This window comes from Archocentrus centrarchus, chromosome 2 (assembly GCF_007364275.1).
Source record: "Archocentrus centrarchus isolate MPI-CPG fArcCen1 chromosome 2, fArcCen1, whole genome shotgun sequence".
NCBI classification, from domain to species: domain Eukaryota; kingdom Metazoa; phylum Chordata; class Actinopteri; order Cichliformes; family Cichlidae; genus Archocentrus; species Archocentrus centrarchus.
In genome coordinates this window covers 30,363,036-30,385,316 of record NC_044347.1, presented here as the reverse complement: position 1 = coordinate 30,385,316, position 22,281 = coordinate 30,363,036, and the positions used below count along the sequence as shown (strand labels likewise).

General features: G+C 40.3%; 1 protein-coding gene across 1 annotated transcript in view; it reads left to right on the top strand.

The window, feature by feature from the left end:
* Window positions 1–22,281, top strand: part of nlgn4xa (neuroligin 4 X-linked a) — a 149,591-nt gene that overhangs the window by 105,339 nt on the left and 21,971 nt on the right. Inside the window, exon 4 of the mRNA XM_030750697.1 lies at window positions 15,572–15,757. Coding sequence (XP_030606557.1) covers window positions 15,572–15,757 — 186 coding nt within the window. The remainder of the gene's footprint in view (window positions 1–15,571; window positions 15,758–22,281) is intronic.

Below are 22,281 nucleotides of genomic sequence, written 5' to 3'. Positions count from 1 at the left end.
GATAAACTTCAAATAGCACCATTAAACTGGTAATTAGCTGCATAATAAAGTCACAGCAAGACAAAACTGCAGAGCATGTGTTGTTGAACATGATGGATGACATCACTCAAGGAAGCACTGTCTCTGTGAGGTGTTTTAATGAATCTGAGGTACTTCTGAGAGGTAAAGAAAATCTGCTGTGCTACAGTGTGCAGAAATACATTTCACATATTTTCACCTCCATTAATGATGACAGGAAAAATGACATTGGTGTTATCCTCCAAAAAGCCCTCAAATACGTGTAGCCTGCAGAGACAGGATGACATCTAGCCAACCAAAGCTAATCTGCAGCTTAAGTGAAAAAAAGAAGTTTTAGTGGAATATATCCACAGGAATATCTTTTTCAGTCATTATCATAATGCCATTCTGAGTGTGACTCATTGCTCTGCTGTCATCCAAAAATGTGCCACATGATGTGACCATAAATGCACCCGCCATGGCTCTCGTGCCAGGCAGCAGTGGTCTGTTTGTTTCACCGTTGTACTGTCAGTCAGAGGAGGTTATGTTTAATGCCAGGCATGCCCCATGTGGGCTTTAATGCTTCTTCCTAATTACAGACCTAAGCCACGAGAAATTGAAACACTTTAAATGTCTTCTCTTTGCTTCCCCCTGTTCCAGTTTAAAGACTCAGCCTGTTCAGCATATCTGGATGTGACGTGCAAAAGGTCTGGACGTGGCTATGGCTGAGAGCAACTGACCTTGCTAAGCTTATCCTGAACCATTCTCTTCCCATCATTCTCTTTTATAATTAATGTTTCATCTGTGAGCTGCAGGAGAGATTATCTTCTGGACAAGATGCACAAATTAACTGCTATTACTGTCATGTTGTCAGTAGTAGCAGTTAACTGTCCATCATCTTATGGAAACAAGTTCTTCTTGTCTCCATAGGATGATGAAAGCAGCTTTTTTTTGTCCTACCTTCTCTATTAAAATTGTAGATTCAGCCAAAATGTACAGATCATTTGCTAGTTTGCTTTATTTTGGTGAATATTTTGACAACCATCTGTTTGTGTGATATTAGAAATGTGTGATTGTTGGATAAAAAGCACTAAAATGTAGTAAAAAGTGCTTGCATGAATGAGGCATGTATAAGAAGAAGTCCATTTACCATCAAGTAAATCAAAGTTTCCAGGTTCTATCAAAGACCAAAAGCTTGTTGATTTAGTCAGAAAGATTCAGTCAGCTGTTTTCTTGAGCTTTTGTGGCAGGAAGTGTCCCGTTAGCTTGTTTAAGAAAGAAAGAAAGAAGTATTCTCAGTGCAGTGGTGGATGGAAATGACCATTCATTTTGTCATAATTCAGAACAAATTGTAGTGTATTTGAATAAAGCTTGCTAATTAAAAAGCTTACCGTAAATACAACCGATGAGCATTAAGCTCATATTTGGGAAACTGAATGGAATTTAAGGAAATCTAATTGGGGGGGGCTGGTTATTGAAAGGGAATAGCTTAGGCTTCTACAGAATCAACAACATGACCTCATTAGTAACACTAATCCATATACATCACATGCTCAACTGTAACATCAATAGAAGTGCCATCATGTAGAAAGCACTGAGCCTGACCCACAGTGAGTCAGACTGTCAGATCCAAACCCACTGATAGCACTCACTCACAGTGACACATCAAAACATGACAGAAGCAATTTGAGCTGAGCCAAAGATGATACATGATCTAATGATCGTGACCTATTGTTGTCATTTAGGTAACCTAGCTATAATCTAAAACTGTAATCTAATATTGCAGAGTGTTAACTGTTTCAGCACCTGCCCCTCTTTTCTTTTCAGTTTTTTAAGAAGCCAAAATAAAAGCTAGGAAAAAACGTTGCCTGGTTGTTTCAGTGCTGCACATGTCACAAGAGTTCATGAGTCAAGTTAAGGCAATGATGCCTCAGCTGAAAGATAAAGTCTGTAATAAGTATGTAATAACATTACCGTTTCCAGAGCTTTGACCCCAAACTGTAGTTCAATTCAATTCAATTCAATTTTATTTATATAGCGCCAAATCACAACAAACTGTCGCCTCAAGGCGCTTTGTATTGTGGGTAAAGACCCTAGTTGAATGCACTCAGGTTTCTTTAGACTACCTTAGCCTAGCTCGTAGCTAGCTACTAGCGTCAACCATCATGGCTACTGTGCTGGTGAAAAATGATAGAAGGTAAAATGGAATAATGTTAATGTATGTTAATGGCTGCATATATGATCTTTACTCCTGTCAGATATGTCATTAACAAACTGATGAAGCAGCTGCTGTCTGCTGTGATCAGTCACTGAAGTGATGCTGACATTAGTCACTGTTCTTTGTATTATCAATGACAAACAGTGACACTGATGCAGATCATTTGCTGTCTTTATATTGTTTTGTTTTGTTTTTTTTATTTAAAAAATCATCTACTTACCAGCCTCAGACGTCAGAAACATCAGACTGATCATCACTGAGTGATCTGTGTGGGTGACAGTGATGCCCATGGCCTTCAACAGTTCTTAAGGAGCACTTCCTGCATTCAGATTGTTCTTGTTTGAGGTGGTCTTTGGAAGGGATGCATACAGGCTAAATGAACTCCAGGGCACTTTCTTTTCAAATGAGATTTAACCTTCCTAAAGTTAACGGGTCGTTTTGACCCGTGTCTTAAATCAGCCAAAAAAATGCCCTCAAAACAGTGGTCTATTAACTAGGGATGCGCCGATCCGATATTCAGTATCGGTATCGGTCCGATACTGGCCTAAATTACTGGATCGGATATCGGAAAGAAATAAAAAAATGTAATCCGATACATTAAATAACGTTTCGCTCACATTAGCTACATTACAGTGCTCAGTCGTCTTGTTCTTCTTGTGGGTTTGCGATTGACCAAACCAGCTTAGAGCTGCATTACCGCCACCTACTGGAATGGAGTGGGGGATCAGGAGTTAGAAAACAACCCCCTAAGATCCTCCGTCGCTGCGACGGATTCCCTTTGACACTGAGTGGATCATCGCTGACATGTTTTTCCGCCTCCACCGCTCTCTGCCTTGTTTGTGTGTTGTGCTCGCTGTGCTGAGAATCAGCTGTTATTTTTTTCTCTACTTCAGCTCCCGGACATACTGCAAGCGAGCGCAGCTATTAGCACTGGTGACCGTCCGGTACCGGAAGGACCCCTTCCCCGTCAAAATATTTTTGATACTTTAATCCCTGATTTGTGACTAAATATAGACCTGCAGTAGAAACTTATTTAGGAGAATGCTTGTAAATATAAAGCATTACAAGATTGCGCTCACGCAGCCCCCAGTTTTTCACTGAACACTGATGACGCAACAGCAGCAGTCAGCTGATTTACGTGCAGTCTGTCTGCACAAGCGGAAAGAGGCAGAGCCGGTGAGCTCAGATGGAGCAGAAGGAAATGTTTTTCTAGTGTCCAAAAGAAGCCTTTTCGTCCCTGTAACCTCCATTAAACCTTTACTGGGAAACAGCTGGAGGTCCTTCATCAACCACCTGATCAGTAAGTGAAGAAAAGAGAACTTTGTAGCTGCTCCATCCACCCTGTTTGTTTCACACAGGGAAAAACTGCAGTACAGAAGTTAAAATATGCAGATGAACTGTTAATATGAAAAAAGTATTTCTTATCCAGTTACTTAGGTAATCAATATAAATAGAATACACAATTGCTAAAATAATCGATAGTTGCAGCCCTACTGAAATTTGCAACATGCCATAAGCATCACCTTCTCACACAGAAGCAACAGGATTCAGGTGATAGTCATTGTTGTAAGTAAAGTTTATTTATATAGCGTTTTTCACAGACAGAAAAGCGCTGTACAATAATTAAAACACAATATCATCCCCCACCTCCAGAAAACACTATGTTAAAAACATAATAACATTACCATATTAAAAGAAAAAGAATAAAAATAAAGTCAGAAACCAGAAAGCCTGGTTAAACAGAAAAGTTTTCAACTATTTTTTAAATGATGCCACAGAGTCAGCTAAATGGTGCTGGAGTGGTAAACAGTTCCAGAGCTTTGGTGCCACTGCCTAAAAAGCTCTGCCCGCCCTGGTCCTTAGTCTTGTATGTGGGACAACTAAAAGACTTTGATTTTGTTGTGTGAGAGACTGTTGACTTATTTAAAAAAAAAAAAATTCTTTTAATGTTTTTAAATGCCTGGATCAATTTTAAATATCAGATTTATATCGGTATTGGCCGATATCCAAATTTAAAATATCGGTATCGGACATAAAAAAGTGGTATCGTGCCATCCCTACTATTAACCAATTTGTTTGTTGCCTCTTGGTTACCTTGTTAGGCTTCTTTATCCATGACAACTTTTTTGGTGCCTTTGCTTTAAATTAAATAAAAAAAAAGGTAAAATGAAAGGTAAGAGAATTCTATAGATAAACAAAAGGTTATTATGTTATCGTAGTATTATTAAGAAGTATTAGAACACATCTCTAAAATACATTTGTTTTATTATTTTTTTTTATTTTAATATGCCTGTGCCTGTGTAAATCTGTAGATTCCATGCATAACTGGTTTTTGCATCACAGGCTGCCCAGATTTTTATGCCATATTTGCCTGGCTTGCTGGGCATGTATTGCCGGAAGGGGCATTTTCCACGGAAAGGGGCAAAATGTTTATCCACAGTCACCTCTGGCCCTGGGTTGAACATCAGTGGAAGGAGCTGCACCCATCTCTCCCAGACATCTTTGATGGGAGCAAGCTTGTCAGACTTTGTTCTAGTATCTCTGTTGTCAAATCTGAGGACTCTTCAGATCATTTGAAAGGTCTGAAGTGACACTGTTGCCCGGAAAATATTCCTGCCTGTGGACGCATCCCAGAGACTAGTAATGGCCTCATTGCTGGATCTGTACGCTCCAGCAAGAAGAAGAACACCAATAAAAGCATCCAGGTACTCCTCATCGATGTCCTTCCAAACGTCACCGTGAACTTTTTTCCTTCAAGTTTTGTCATAGCAATGATGACTTTCTTTAGTGACAATGGCATAAACAGATCAAAACATGTCTTGATGTCACTTATTCGTGTCACAGCAAACCTTGTAATCCGAGGGGTCATCTTGATAAGATTTGCAGCAGCTGCCCTGCCATGTAAAACAGGAGGTACCGTGCTCCAAGAGATGTTACCACTTTTGTATTTGTATGTTTCAGTAGCAGGAGCAGCTTCAGCACCTGTGCCCTCCTCATCAGACTCATCAGATGAGTCTGTGTCCTCTAGTTCATACTCGTCGTCCTCCTCAGAAACTGGCTCGTCTGTGTCACTATACTGCTGTGTGCCCTCTGCCTCAGCTTCAGCAAAGATATGATCCAGAGCGTGGCTTATTGTAAATCTTCTCTTCGTTTTGGTTTGCTGCAAACTGCAGATGTGTGTTCTGCAAGTCACCAACTAAAATGAGTTTGTCTGTACCCGCCTTATATATATATATCTCCCTGTGTTTCTACATGTCTCTACATGTCCATCTGGATGACCTTGTTCGGTCTTTGGAATCAGAGTATGAGGGACTATCAATAAAACTGGTTGGGATAAATGGGGATGTTTGTTCAGTGAAGTAGACAAACAGGTAAAAAAAGAAGCCCCTAACATATTTATGACAGAGTTAGTGAGGTCACAGTGTGTTTATGATTTCAGTTTTGGCACTGATTATTGGTTTATAATCTTATACCATAACTGGGTCAAAACCGACCCCAACAGCCCAAAGTTTGTAATTTTCACAAGAGCATCTTATAATTTAGTGAAATTATTTTTCTGTGTTTTCTTTTGTTTAAATAAAGGCTCCTGACAAAGTCAAAAAGCCTTGATGCAAGAAACATATTTAAAAGGCACTTTCATGCATTTAAAACCTAAAAACAGGTCGGTACCGACCCTAACCCTCTAGGAAGGATAAAACGCCTTTATTCCCATGGCATGATCGTGTTTCACTGCGTCCTTCACAGGGAGCTAAAACATGGCTGCTCCTTTCCTGTGCTCCTGATTTCATCTTGAATTAAATTTGGCAAACATTGTGAGTTTTCTGTTAACATCTTTTTGGACTCCTACATCTTTCCAGGTTTTGAAGATTACTCTTATTGGTGGTGCATCACTGGTGGAATATTCCACTCTCACCCTAGGTGGAAGCTTGCATTGGTGGAACTCCAGTAGAAAATATCCCGTGTTTTCTCTGTTAAACTCCTGGATGAAGGCTTTTCTGTCGAACTGCACTGGAGGGTTTTCGTTTTGTTTTGTTTGTTTAAGTTTGGGCATGAGCATGCTCTGAGAATAAAGACATTTTAAATGTTATTTTTAGAGAGAGTGAAGATTGAAGATTTAGTGAGAAGCAGGGGTCACAGAGAGTGGATTTCAATAAAGAAATGCTGATATTTTCTTTGTTTCCCCTAATATCAGATAGCTATGCTACATGTCATCATGCGTTAAATGGTCAAGTGTAAATGAGGTAAGATTTAGATTCAGATAGTTTATTTAGGGGATTGGCTGATCTGACTGTCACTCCTGTACTCTCAGCATCTCCTTTATTCCTCATGCACTGGTGAAAATTGCGTTTAGCTGCTTTGTGAAGGTCCAAAGTGGAATCTCTTAGTTTGAAACTTTTAGCAGAATTCCTAATGGGGCGATAAAAGCCTCCCTGAATATGGCCCCAGATAGCTGTCTGATGCCCAAGGTGCATGAAGGGATTGTAAATTGGGTAACTGAGTCAGCAGCCTGCTATAACTGAATTAATTACACTGTTTGCAGAAACCTTCATTTCTTTAATGACTTTTTTCATGTCAGCTGATATGGCTATTTGCTCTATGCAGCACATATTATGTCTGACTTAGTATCACAGCTGTTTATTCACATTCTGTTGATAATTGTAGTTTGTACTGTATAAGTTGTACATTTAAGTTTAAATGACATGAAGATATACTTGTCACTTCCAGTGTGAGTGAATGTTATTAAATGAAACACGTGCAGTGACTCACATGGCTCTCTGGCCCGTGAACATTTTGTGCTCAAAGCTCAAGCGCTTGGCATTCTGCCGGGTCTCTGTCTGTCCACAGAGCCGCGGTGCCATTTCACTTACTGTCACACGTGTCACTCACTCTGCTCCGCTGTCATCTGATGCTGCTACTTTTTACCATTAAACTGCGTAAAACGGCATACTGTGGCATTTCGATAACACTGATGGTATTTCCAGGACTTAGTCAAAATTCATTTTATATTTCACCTCAGATGTTCTGTGTAGATAAAGTCGGTTTAGCTGCTCCAAATGGAGTGACTATTCTCATATTTGGCCCTGAAAACATATTGTGTTGTCAGATGGAAATCTCTTGTGTCCCCAAAATGCCAGCATTTCATCGACTTGTTAAATCTGACCACACGGACTTTATCCAGTGAGTTTGCAATAATTGAGCTCAGGCCAAACTCTAGTATGTGGAATCAGGATTTTTTTTTTTTAGCTGTACAGCAGGAATAATACTAAAATACACAACTGCACATTGCTATTATTTATTATTTGTTTTTATTTGGTGAGGATGTTAAGGTGATGCAGTTTGGGCTCTTATCCACTAATACTGTACTTATTTATGGTCTTAGACTTAAAGAGTACAATGATTTAAAAAATGATCAAATTTAACATTTTTTTCCAAAATCTGAGGTCAAGCTCTCAAAATCATAGCCTATTTTTTTCTTTTGGTAACATAACACATCTGCATACAAAACATCAGTTTATTGTGAACACAGCAAAAAGTGTGGGCCCACCTACACAAAGAAGTATGAAGTGGTAGGTGGTGTATGTGGGCATTTCCAACTATACTCACTGCTTTTGCTGTAGTGCAGAAGGTGTCAAAGGCTGATGGAGGTGGAATATAAATCCGAGTGTTTGGTGGTTCCTAAACAAACATTTCTGAAAGAGACGGGATTTTGTGGAAAATGTGAATAAAAGCAGAATGCAATTATCTACAAGGGATTTAAATACTTTATTGAAAATCTTACAAAAATAACATACTGAACCTAAGAAAGGATTTGAAAAATCTATATTTTCTGATGACAAACTTTTTTCACTTTTAACATTTGATGCATCTTTGTTATTTTTAATTAAAAGCAAAGCTTAAATGACACACACGTTTCTGGAGTGTGTTACATCAGGGGTCTCATGGCTCTGAAACAGCTGAGCAAACTAATTTGCTTCAGTAATGCTTCAAAATAATTGTTTATGTACATGAGCTGCTTCTAAATGGACTTTGTTTAATTTACATTTTAAGCATTATTCTATAAGTGCTGTGCATTTGCTCCAAAGTCTTGGTTTCCCTAAACCAAAGTAGGTAAGTAGCTGCTCTTGAGACAAAAACTCATTTTGCCAACAAAATACCCAAAAACTCATTTTGCACCACCTTTCTAAGGAAAGCTCACACCTACGTTTTCCTGTCCTTCCACTCTGTCGTTGGCACAAAAATACTACCCAGCTGGCTAAACCACATTTCAAGGTCAGGAAATTATGTTAAATCTTGTCAGAGCACTGCCTGCACTGGTCATGGCATAGACACAAAGTATGACCCATTACACCCCATGGTTCAAGCTACTCCAGAAATAATCTGTTTTAAACCAAGACGGTGAACTTCCTCTGAGACCAAAGCAGGTTCTCAGCGGAAATTTCACTGACGTGTACTTTCGATTTAAAATTTGATAAAAAAAATAAAAAATAGTTCAAACACCTCAAAATGCTTTATATTATAAGGTAAAGATGCTACAGTACAAGCCCAACAATCAGACAGCCCCCTAACACATTCAATTCAATTTAATTATATTTATATAGCCAAATCATTACAAACAGTCAACAGGGGTATAAAAAAGGTGAATGAAGAAGAAACTCTCAGTGCATTATGTGAACCCCCCAGCAGCCTAGGCCTATAGCAGCATAACTAAGGGAGGGTTCAGGGTCACCTGATCCAGCCCTAACTATAAGCTTTATCATAAAGGAAAGTTTTAAGCCTAATCTTAAAAATAGAGAGGGTGTCTGTCTCCTGAATCCAAGCTGGAAGCTGGTTCCACAGAAGAGGGGCCTGAAAGCTGAAGGCTCTGCCTCCCATTCTACTCTTAAGTATCCTAGGAACCACAAGTAAGCCAGCAGTCTGAGAGTGAAGTGCTCTGTTGGGGTGATATGGGACTATGAGGTCTTTGAGATAAGATGGGGCCTGATTATTCAAGACCTTGTAGGTGAGGAGAAGGATTTTAAATTCTATTCTAGATTTAACAGGGAGCCAATGAAGAGAAGCCAATATGGGAGAAATCTGCTCTCTCTTTCTAGTCCCTGTCAGTACTCTAGCTGCAGTACATAAAATTAAATAAAGAAAGATAATAATCACTTATTATATTCCTTACAAGTCAAAGTTGTTGTTCCAAATTAGTTAAAACCAGAACTTTTAATTTTTTTCTCACTTATTCAACCAAGTTCATGTCAGAGATGGGGAGTAGCTTTTACCTTCAGAGGGAGGCGTGGCAGTTGTGGAACCTCTGCCAGGATATACAAACAATATCACTGCTCTGCAGCTAGAATAGAACTCAGTAGAACTCAGTAGATGCTGTGCCTGGGTGTGTCCACTTTGTCAGGACTGACCTACATTAAGCTCCCAGCCCATCAAGACAGCATTAACAAACAGGGAGGGGAGGGATTAATGCTTGGCCCCAGAGCAGTGAGTGCTGTTGTTGATGATCCCTGACAGCATGTCACAAACAACATTTGGAAAAAAAACAAATAAAATAATTATGCATATTGGTCAGCCAATCAAAATAAAACAAGTAAATGTATTTTAAATACATTTTAAAAAATACATAAAAATCTTGCCCAAACCCAAATTATTTTAAATGCATAACTGGTTATTATGTAGCTCAAACCCATTGTCTTTTTTCATATATTTTTGACTAACAAATTGGTCATGTTAAATTCATGAGGTTGCTCGTGTTAAAAGTGATTTCATTTAAGGCATTTTGGAATCGACAGCCTGTCGGACAGGTCGAACAGGAAGAACAAGCAGAAGAGGCCGTTTCAGACCCTCCATCAAAAGCCCAGTCACTCTCTGACTGCCCAGCATGCATATGGATATAGACCAGAAATATGAATGCCAGAAAGTGTGACAGACACTTGAAGATGAGGAAGGCTTACTCACCCGGGACAAAATTAGCTTGAACTTTCTGCTTTCATATTGCAGATATAAGCCAGAAGATCTGTTAATAAAACACTTTTTTTCAGCTTCTGACATTTTTCTTTTGAATTCGCACATATCTCTGTTGTTGAAATGAAATAAGATCGTCGTCCCCATTCGTGTCCTCTGTTTTAGTCTACTACTGTAAATGTCCAAAAACTCTTCATATTAGTAAACAGTGAGAGGCCAAAGCGGAATAAATATTTATGAGCTCTAGGGGTGTAAATTTGAAATAGCTTGTAGCCTACTTAAACTTTGTCTGATTTGAAGTTATAGGTCCAGCAATTTCATAATCCCACCTCTTCAAATGCTGGTAAATGGACTGGTACTTACATGGCAAATGGACTAGTTCTTATATAGCACCTTTCTACTCAATTGAGCACTCAAACTGCTTTCTACTGCAAGTCTCATTCACCCAATCACACAGCACTTTTCTCTCTGCCTAAGCCCTTTCTAACAGTGGCACAAACATCGCACTGCGATGGATGCATCGGGACAGCTTCAGATTCAGTATCTCGCCCAAAGATACTTCAGCATGTGGCTGGAGGAGTTCAGGATTGATCCACTGGCCTTCTGATTGGTAGATGACCTGCTCTTCCACTCTTGATCCTGCAGTGCTGCATGTAAAGTTCTAAATGATAAAAATTGATAAACTATGTTTCCAGTGTACATTTAAAATTCTTTTTTCTTTTCTTTTTTTTTAATTCTGTGCTTATGAAATGTCCATGATGCATCTGCAGGCTGTTGGTTTAGTTATTATGCAGTCTATTTTGAGGACATAGTGCTTTGAAACGAAGCTTTGACTAATCTTCACACATCCTGAGGAGTGCCTGATAGGCATGCCTCTCTCTTTGGCTTCTTTGTGGGGAGATATGGAGAGAAAAAGAGAGGGGAGAGAAAAAGGGGGGAGAGAAGGGGAATGAAAGAGACTAAAGGGGAGGAGGAAAAAAGGAAGTGTGAAAGCAGGAGAGCAAGGCCAGGACCTGTGGTCATCCTACAGGGTGTATGAGACTGCCAGAGGCCTTGTAATCCCCCCTACCCCTGCCCTCCATCTCCTCTCTATCATCCTCTCCACCTCACCATGACAAACAGGATCGTCTCTCTATCAAAAAGCCACAGGCTACCTCTTGTCTTTTTTCCCCTTTCTTACCCAGCCACCCTCATCCCATTTGTCATTTACACTGTCTCAGTCTTGGTTAACTTGCAGGGATGAGCTGTTGCTGCCCGGCTTGCCGATGAGCTCCCAGGCCTGGCAAAAAAGCACCACCAGTTCCCCCCGTGGCAGCATTTAGAAAGCCTCTTAATGGGTTTAGGCACATTTGCTAATTTGTCAACAAGTTTTGGATGTGGAACCCTCTGCCAAGCTGGTTGGTCTGGCACTTGACTGGAACGTTTACTGGCCAACCATTTCTGGAGCCGTGGGTAAAGTCAGATTCAAAGGACTTTGCATGTTTGACTATCTATCAGTGCAGATGGCTTGCAGACAGCTACTACTGATTCTTTTTCATCATCCTGCTTTTTAGCAGAGACCATTTCAGATGATTCTTTGATGCAAGAAGGAAGATGCATTGAATCATATCCTTTTGGCATATTTGGTGTGAAGACTGGCACATCTCCTGCACTCAAAAACTTGAAGACATGTCTGTGTTTTGTGTAGGCAGTGTTTCCTCACAATATTTTGGTCCTCACATAAGATCACACTGGCTCAATAAGCTTTTAATGAGACCTACTGTACTATATCACCAGTCACTTTATTAGGTACAACGGTTCAGGTGTTCATTAATACAAATATCTGATCAGCCAGTGGCATGCATTTAGGAATGTCGACATGGTCACCAGAATGAGAAGTTCAGAAACTGCAAATCCTGTGGGATTTTCCCACACAACCATCTTTAGTGTCGTGCAGGAGTCATAATCATAAAGAGAGAAAATATCCAATAAGGGGCAGTTCTTATTGACGCTAGACGAGAAAGGTCAGAGTGTTTGAATGGACAGGTAGCCAACAGAAACTCAAATAACCACGTGTTACAATGACTCCACAGTCACCAGATTTCATTCCAGTAGAGCACCTTTGGGATTTGCATCATGGATATGTAAATAATAATTCAGCATCAACTGGTAAATGGACTGGTTTTCATATAGCGCTTTTCTGCTCGAGCGTGCAGAGTGCTTTATACAGCACGCCTCATTCACACAGGCACATTTTTCTACACCTTTCTAACATTCACACCCCAATGAACACACTGGAATTAAGACTTAAGGCAAGGTGTACCTAAGAAAGTTGGTAGTAAACCTCGTTAGTACTGCCTTCATTTTTTGTGACATTGAAACACCATTAAAATGCTCATTTTGATGGGTAAAATACATGTAACTAATCCAAAAATAATAATATGGATCTTTAAAAGTTTAATATTTTGAATTTCTCTCCACACGATTTATGTGTACAGAAACGATTTGTTTGATCCATCAACACAGTTCGTAATATCCAGGCCTCATATTAAGTTTATGTAAATTAAGGCACATTTAAAGGAAATTTGGTGTCTTTTGATTGGCTCTCTTGTGTATTTTTTGGTAGTAAGAGTAATTTGGAAGCCTGGAAAAGAGACCTAGGGGTAAATCTATCAATAGATGATTGGTATTCTGTTTGCTTAAGAACGCATAAGCAAACAATTCATTCACGTTTAAGGTTACTTCAGTACAAATGGATAATGTGAAATTATATCACGCCAGTTAATCTAAATCAATATGATCCTAATATACCAGACACATGCACAAAATATTTAGATGGAATAGGGACACTGTTTCATTGTTTCTGGGAAAGTAGGAAGATAAAAAAAATGGCAATAAAACAAACTATAGAACACCTGATTTTAAAGGACATTCCTTGATCCTAAAAATATTATGTTTACCAAAGGTGAACAACTAATGGTTGAGATGTGTCTTCTGCAAGCTAAGAGACTGATTGCTTTGCTCTGGAAAGAAACAATGAGACCAGGTATCAACCAATGGATAAGACGAATGTTGAAGACCCTTCCCTTGGAACGCATAACATATCTCCAAAAAGGTAAAGTGAACTATTTGAAGCTGTATGGAAACCCTGGTGGGCGTCGATGCCCATTTCAGTTTCTATGAGGTTCTAACAAAGCGAGTCACTGAGGTCCTCTCGGCTCCTTCTCTAATGCCATAAATGTGTGTGTTATTGTGCTGTGACTGTCCTTCCACTTTATGAAGGAGGTATCTTTCACCTCCAACACGCTGTTCAGCCTCATTAAGCCTCTGAATTGTGGCCTCTGTTTACTTTGCAATTTCCTCCATTTTGTGGTTAATATCTGTTCTCATTTCATCAAGCTATTTTTTTTATTTTTTTGTTTTTTTTATGTCACCCTGAAAATTACTCTGGGGGTCTGTTAGCTGTTTGAGAAGATTATTTTACAATGCAGACGCTGCTTTGGCCTTGGCTTCATTTATAATGTCACGGATGAAAGCTTGTGAATGGCTCTGTTAGCGTAGACTCGTCACTACAACTTGCAGCTTCCATGTCAGTCTCTTCCTTTTTGCTTCTTAGAGCCGTACTGAGTCCCCTTTCTTCTCCCCCCGGCATTATATGTGCCAGAGAAGCACTTAAAGAACAAAACTCCTAGTTTAAATGGGGGTTAAAGGCAGTTCAGTTGGGATCTGAACTTTTCACACAGCCATCTGTGTCACTGCAAAACCGGAAGGGAAGGAGTTGCTGAAGGAAGGTTAAGAAGAGAGGTGACGCTCAGTGAGCAGCAGTGTGGCTCCATGCTGAGAAAGAGCACTGCAGATGTGGTGTTTGCTCTGAGAGTGTTGATGAAGTAGAGAGCAGGTCAGGAGGAGCTTCACTGTGAAGCCAGAGAAATGATGGGATGCTGAGAGAGGAACTGTGGAGTGGCAGAGAAATCTGTGAGGGTGGAGCACGACACATGATTACAGAGAGACAGCGATGAGTTGTGTAACTGAAGTGACAGACGGGTTCAAGCTGGGGGTGGGATTACATCAGGAATCAGCTCTGAGCCCCTTCTTGTTTGCAGTGGTGATGACAGGTTGACAGATGTGGTTGTTGGGCTATGATGTTTACAGATGATACTGCGATCTGTAGTGAGAGCAGGGAGCAGGAGGAAGAACGCCTGGAGAGGTGGAGGTATGCTCTGGAGAGAAGAGAAATGCAAGTCAGCAGAAGCAAAGCAGAATACATGTGTGAGGCAGACAGGTGTGAAGGTGAAGCTGCCTGGAGCAGAGATAGTGAAGGTAGGTGAGTTTGAATATCTGGGGTCAACCATCCAAACCAAAGGATGGCACAAGAGACACGAAGCAGAGAGTGCAGGCAGGGTGGAGTGGGTGGAGACGAGTGTCAGGGGCGATCTGTGATAGAAGTTGAAAGGGGAGATTTACAAGATGATACCGAGACCTGCTGTGATGTATGGTTTGGAGACAGTGGTACTAGCAGAGTTGAAGATGCTGAGATTTTCATTGGAAGTGACCAGGATGGACAGGATTACAAATGAGAGGGACAGCTCAGGTTGAGTGGTTTGGACACGTACGGAGGAGAGATAGTGTATATACTGGGCAAAGGATGTTGAATATGGAGCTGCCAGGCAAGAGGAAAAGAGGAATGCCTCAGAGGAGGTTCATGGATGCAGTGAAGGAGGATATGAAGAGGGCTGATGTGACAGAGGAGGATGCTGGGGATAAGGGTGATGTGGTGGCAGATGATCCGCTGTGGCAACTCCTCAGGGGAGCAGCTGGAAGAAGAAGAAATATGACTGAATTTATTTTATCATTTTTTTTTATTTATTTACATGGATTCACATCAGGTACTCTACACTGGGTGTTGTTTATTCATAATACAATCTGCACAAAAGATTTTCCTCTGTGTGGAGCTCCCAGCTCAAAAAACTTGGTTTATTCTCAGGTCATGAATGTTTAAGCATGCTTCACTACTAAAATGGGATCACTGTATTTAACGAGAGGAAATTCCACGTTTGATATGGACTGTTTTAGGATTATTAGACAATGTAAGCTAAAGCTTACTTTTTTCTACAGTATTATCTAAACACACTCATATTGGGTTTCAGTAGATTTTTACATGAAGCTAAGTGCAGCTTTGGTCCAATGAGGGAATTATGATACACAGCCAGCACAAGCTTCTGTTTTCATAAGACGCTCAAGGCCAAATGAATTCAGATGAAGAATGCAACACTATATCACCAATTTCACTTGGCTTGAGACAGAAATGTGTACTCGGCATTTCAGAGATGAAAACAATTATCATTTTAATGCATTAAATAAATGCCAAAAGCTTTTCACGAGCAGACATCTCTTTTCTCTTGTGTGTTTTCACTGCTACAGGGTTTCTAAGCACGGGAGACCAGGCAGCCAAGGGCAACTACGGACTGCTGGATCAAATTCAGGCTCTCAGGTGGATCAAAGAAAACATCCAGGCCTTCAAAGGAGACCCAAAGAGAGTGACCATTTTTGGCTCTGGTGCTGGAGCATCCTGCGTCAGCCTGCTGACCCTCTCACATTACTCAGAGGGTATGTAAGCTTACACACGGCCAAGGCACAACCACGCCAATGTATAGTCACACGCAGGGCTCTTTCCATCCGTTTATCATTCCTGCTTTATCTGTGTGTGTGCTATTATGTTCTTATGCAGTGTGGCCTTCACATCAACCCTGAAGCACTGGAATGTTTGATTATTAAAGCAGACCTGAACTGATCACACAGGATCCTCCTGCTCTGAATGTCCAGCTTAAAATTAGGACAAAAATGTAGTTGTGTCCAACTCACATTTCACCAAATTTCAAATGTAGTGAAACAAAACATGAACACTGCTCACAAAATATGAATGAACATTCTGGAAACACATCAGACCTGCATGGGGAAAATAAAGCTGCATATCTACACTGGTATGTTCTGGGTAATGTGTGAGGAATGAAAAGATGCTACATCGTTTGATGGAAATAAACATGATGAACCTGCAGAGGCTGAATTCAAACACACCCCAAACATCAGAGTTGATGCTCAGGTTTCACTGTAGCAACTCTAAATGGTCCTCAGTAGTTTGGATGGCCCCACGTGCTTGTATGCATGCCCGAGAACATCGGAGCTCCTAATGAGATGATGGATGCTGTCCTGGAGGATCTCCTCCCAGATCTGGACCAGAGCATCACTGAGCTCCTAAACAGCCTGAGGTGCAACATGGCAGCATCAGCTGGAATGAAACACAATGTCCCAGAGCTGTTCTACTGGATTTAGGTCAGTGTGGAGACCAGTCAGTGGTTTTAGTTCCTTAATCCTCCAGGACCTGTATGCATACTCTCACCACATGAGGCACCAGGAGGAACCCAGGACCCACTGGACCACCGTAGGGTCTGACAGTGGGTCCAAGGCTCTGATCCTGATACCTGAGGGCAGTTTGGTTAAACTGACTGTTGGCTTCTTTTCACTCAGTTTGGTTTGATACAGACACAAAAAGTGAGTTCGCCCTACACTCTCATTTACACCCTCAGTGCATCCTTTTTACCTCCTCATCCCTGTCATTCATTCATGCTATAGATGCTAATGAAGCAGTACTTCAGCATGTAACTAAGCCTAAAATGATAGGTAAATAGGTATGTTTATTTATAAAGTGCTTTTCAAAGACATAAAGTCACAAAGCACTAAACAATAAAAAATAAATGAATAAAACCTAAACGTGATCACAATAAAATATTGAAAATTTGAATATAATTAATAGTACTATAAGACGCAGTTTAATGAGAACAAAATAAAATAAAGGGAAACAGTTAATTGTGTCTAATTAGAAAAACACTTAATATCAATAAGAACCTCAACATAAAGCCTAGTTAAATCAAAAAGTTTCATTTTAACAACTTTTTAAAGGATTCCACAGTGTCAGCTAAACAAAGTTGGAGTGGGGGATTATTCCAGAGTGAGTGGACACTTTTCATTGTACTTAAACACTTCAGCTCTGTTGGCAGTTCAACACTGATGGGAAAGTAGGAGCTAAAATTGGGCCCTGTGTAATAAGGAGGAGAAATAAAAGCTAACAAGAAGGATTTGTAACAGTAAATGTGTGAGCAGCTGAGTCACTCATGTGGTGAAATAGTTTGGATGCGTTCTATGCTGCAGAAGATGGAGCCTCAGGCAGAGTGTTTTCACCACCAGTGCTTTGAAACTGGATGTGACAATGAAACCACACACATTCATTGGCTAATGACTTGTCAATCACAAATCATTAGCCAATGAGCATACCCCAGCTAATCTTCCTTTCTGGGATATAGTATAGCCAATGTTTACAAAATGGGCATCACCCAAAATGAGTGACCGAGATGATAAAGTCACCAGCAAAGGGTTTACAGAGGTCACCCCTTGGTGGCCACAAACAAGAATGCAGCTTTAAGGCATTTGTGCATTGGTTTGACTTTTCTGACCCAGAAACTAGTTTCATACTCTCTGTGGATTTTAAGGTGGTAAAACATAACAAAACAAATGTCTGCAATGAGTATGCATGAATACACTAAACTAAACAACAACAAACATCCAAACTGAGTTTATTTTCATAAACCTTCAAATGCAAACACTTAGTAAAGGGCCCTGGGTCACCTCATCTTCTTCAACCCAGCCCTGAAGTCACTGTTTGACAAAGTGTGCCTTGAATGAGAAATATCAATAACTGGTTCTTATACAGTACTTTTCTGCTGCACCTGAGTACTCAAAGGGCTTCATGCCACATGTCTCAGTCACCCATTCATACTTTTTAATTCATTTAAGTGTTTTCTAACATTCACACTCAGGAGCAGCTCAGGGTTCAGGATCTTGCCCAGTGATATTTTGACACACAAACTAGAGCAGCCAGGGATCGAACCACCAACCTTCCAATCAGCAGATGACCTGTGGTGCTGATCGTTTAGGTTCAAACACACTGCACAAACCAGAGAAGACCTCACAAACCACACCATGTCTGCTAGATCATCCTCTATCTGCATCTCAGCTGAGCTATGTTGCCATAATCAAAAGGAAGCAGCGAGATCATTAAAACAATCTAAATATTAGCATCAGCTGTTGCTGTTGTCAGATTTATAAATAAAATAAAGTGACACCCAGCTAAACCAATCATGAAGCATGTCATATCTCTGTTACTACATACCTTATTACCACATGTAACAGTTTCATCTACTTTAGCTGCTCATCCTGACACAAGGACAACTGACCTGAACACAGCCTGTCTGTCTGGAATAGAACCTCAGAGACAGCGAGCATGAGGGCCCATCCAGTGTCTGCACCATCACACCCACATCACTGAAAGACCAAAGAAATGCAGCAGTCACTGACGGCTGTTATCTCACCACAGTTAACACTGTAATGCTGCTAAATCATTTAAGAGGACTTGTTTGTTGTCCAGCTGCAGCAGTGGATGCTGCATGCTCATGCAGCCCCATCTACTCAGTGTTCAAACATTTTGCGTGCGAAGGGCAGCCAATCACAAGGAAGTTTGGAGTGTGACCTTAAAAGGATGCAAGCTAGTAGGAGTTGTTTCAGACAGATGATGAATTGCGGGACTGCACCAAGCCCCAGCACAAGATTCAAAACATTTTAAATGACAAATCATACAAAGATACTCTAGTAGAGTCCAAGAGTAAAAATATAATCCTAAGTACATAAATGTGTATCTGCTTATAACTTATCATTTATCATAGAGACGACACACACAAGCAGATGAATGGGACTGCTTTATTTTGGTGATGAAGCGCTAATAAAGAAAGAGAAAAATATTTTGGGTTAGGTTTTTGCCCACAGGTGTGAATGTGAGTGTGGATCATTGTCTGTCTCTCTGTGTTGGACCTGCGACACGCTGGCGACCTGTACAGGTGTACCCCGCCTCTCACCCTATGACAGCTGGGATAGGCACCAGCCCCCCCGCGACCCTGAACAGGATAAGCAGAAGTGAATGGATGGATGGATGATATCTAATTTATCAATATTTTCAGGAATGGAAAAAAAAATTGATTCCAGATGCTGGACAAAATATCATTTCCTCCTGAGCCAAAACCACGATGTAGAAATTAGTGAGGTCTAGAATTTTTTTAACCTATTATATTTATGGTGCAGTTCACTATAAAGATGACTTATATGACTAATAATTTAAAAACGTTATTAAAAAAAGCAATACCTAGTTTTACCACTACTCACTCCTCCTACAGAAATAAATGCATTCATGCAGATATGCAGACATATTTCTCACCGTGATGCAAGTAGCTCAGTGTTTGTTCCCACTTTGATCTGATGTACTTCTGGGACATACACAATAGTTAACAATGCCACAGCCGCTGTTTTGAAGTAGTTATTTTGAATTGGGTGAATATATATATATCTAGCTAATCAGAATTTCCTCAGATTCAAACATAAACACAATAGATTTACATTAAGCAAGCATTTTGATATCTAGCAAATCAAACACTTAACTGAGTTTTTGAGTGTACATGCATAATGTTTAATATTTGTGACCAGATCTGGCAAAAGGAGTCAGAAGTCAATAATATATGACTCAGCACGTGGGTCACTTCCAGGTTCACGGGCTGCAGCGTAGTTTTAATAATTACTTAGAACATCCCGTGAACCTGGAAATGACCCACGTGTTGATTCATAGGTTATTGGCCTAAGAATTAGCCCCTGTGACTTCCCACTCCTTTTGCCAGATCAGGTCACTTATAGCCACTAAAGGTCAATGAGGACGTTTTGGTGGTGGCCAGCCTCTAACACACAGACACACGTCAAGCACAGGGAATTAGTTTTCCTACCTGAGTGTCACTAAACTGTCAGTTTTGACTGTTGGGTTTTCTCTGTATTAAATACAAAGCGCCTTGAGGCGACAGTTTGTTGTGATTTGGCGCTATATAACTAAAATTGAATTGAATTGAATTAAATTAAAACAAAACAAAGAAAACTAAAAATCCAAACTTGAACATAACCTCTGCTCTCCAGAGTGAAGTCCTTCAGCTTGTATGTCCACCCCCCCACCCCACCCCCCCATCTTCCCAGTGTGTACTTTGTAGCTTTTTCAAACCAGCAGCATTTCTATATGAACCCTGGAGTGTTTGCTCCTGGTTTCTTGGCTTATTTCTATTACAAAGAACACTTTACGTGCAACATGTCGGCTGCTTGGGTTCATTATTTAAATTGTGTGCTTTGCTGCACTTCATCATGTAGTGCCATATTTGATGCCCAGATGCAGCCTGTAGTCATTTGCATTGGAGGAGAAAGGGATGAATGAGAAAAGACTGGATTATCATACTCTATTTTACATCTTTGTTTATATGCAATGTTAATGGAATATTAAAATAGAGAAAACAAAAGGTCATTCTTCTAGTATTTTTTTCTGCCTCTCAAAGCCCCTGACTTTTATAAATACATAATTTTGTGCAACACAAAATTATACAAGTGACGAGGAATATCGCCTGAGCCATCAGTCAGAAAAAAAAAGGATTTGGAAGATAGGATCTGAAAAAGTATTCCTGCAGTTCCCGTTAAATTTTCCTCTCTTTGTGAGACAGAAACAGGCTTTGTGAAAAACAAATACTTTCTGCACAAAATCAACATTTTTATCTTGCTGGTAGGAGTTCCTTGGTTTTGCCAAACAGGCAGACAAAGAGTTTTTTTTTTTTTTTGGTCTTGTGTTTTGCTGATTCATTTTTCTTTATCTTGTTCCTGAAGAAGCAGGAGGGCTTGTTGTACACTTATATAAGATCCCTGATGTTCAATCATGGCTGTCAACAAACACCCTGCGGCCTTGTAGGCAATCTTGACTTCATCAAACAGGAAGGTATTTCTGCGTTTTGCCTCAGTTGAATCTGAGTTGTAAAGCTGCCGTGATGACAGAAGCAGCTTCGACATTTGCATTAACAGCATACCAAGCTCATAACGCGTCTCACTCTTTGTGTATGTATAGTTTTGAAGCAAACACCTGAGTTGAGGTTTAACTGATGCCCCACATCTAACTAACAGTGGCAGTCGTGAAAGCTTGCATGCGGCTAACCAGTCCTTGTGGGAAATGTCTGCTCTGTGCTCAAAACATACTTTTCAAGTCGGCCTGGTTGAGTCACCACCACTGTGTTTGCATGAGTATAAATAGAACTCCCTGAAAAAAAAGAAAAAACAGAACTCCAGCGTTCCTAGTGTACTGTGGCCCACTTGCTGATTGGCAGCTCATGAAGTCATGCTAACAATATTCCAGGATGTGGAAACAGCCTAAGGTATATAAACAGCAAATGCCTTTTATGTTCTGGTTTGTCATTCATTCATTCATTACAGACACAAAGATGTGCATTCAATATCCTGAATCATCCTGTTATTTACCATGAAATGTGCTTGTGAATGGAAATAGGGCTTCTTAGGATTCTCTCATACTGGTCTTCTCTCAGTGATATTTGAGGGAGGTCTCAGCCCCACTGATGTGTAGTCCTCACCCCTTTGTCATCATATTGTATACCCCCTTAGTATTTTAACATGCAGGTTAAATGGATAGACTTAAACATCAGTGAGACTACATGTGACCCAAATGTTTTCTGCTAGTGCCGACGCCGTTGCAGGATTTGCAACAACTTGAAGTAATCCTTTTTTTCTGTATACCTTTATCAGTCTCTCCCACTGTTGTGGAGGAATTTTAGCCCAGCTGTCTTTACAATGCTGCTTCAGTTCACTCACTGAGCTTTGTGTACAGCTCTCTTAAGGTTTCAGTTAGGTTGAGGTCTGGACTTTGACTGGGCCATTGCAACACTGTGATTCTTTTCTTTTTCAGTCATTCTGTTATATATTTTGGTGGTGTGGTTGGGGTCATTGTCCTATTGCAGGATATATATTTGGCCAAGCTTAAGCTGTTGAAGAGACGGCCTCACATTTGACTCTAGAATACTTTGGTATACAGAGGACTTCATGGTCGACTCAGTCACTGCAAGGTGCAAACAGGTAGCTCTGCAGCTACTGCCTCTGAACACATATTAGCTTAACATCCTTGATACACAGGATCAGTGTGTCAAACCTTTGACTGGTACTGTACA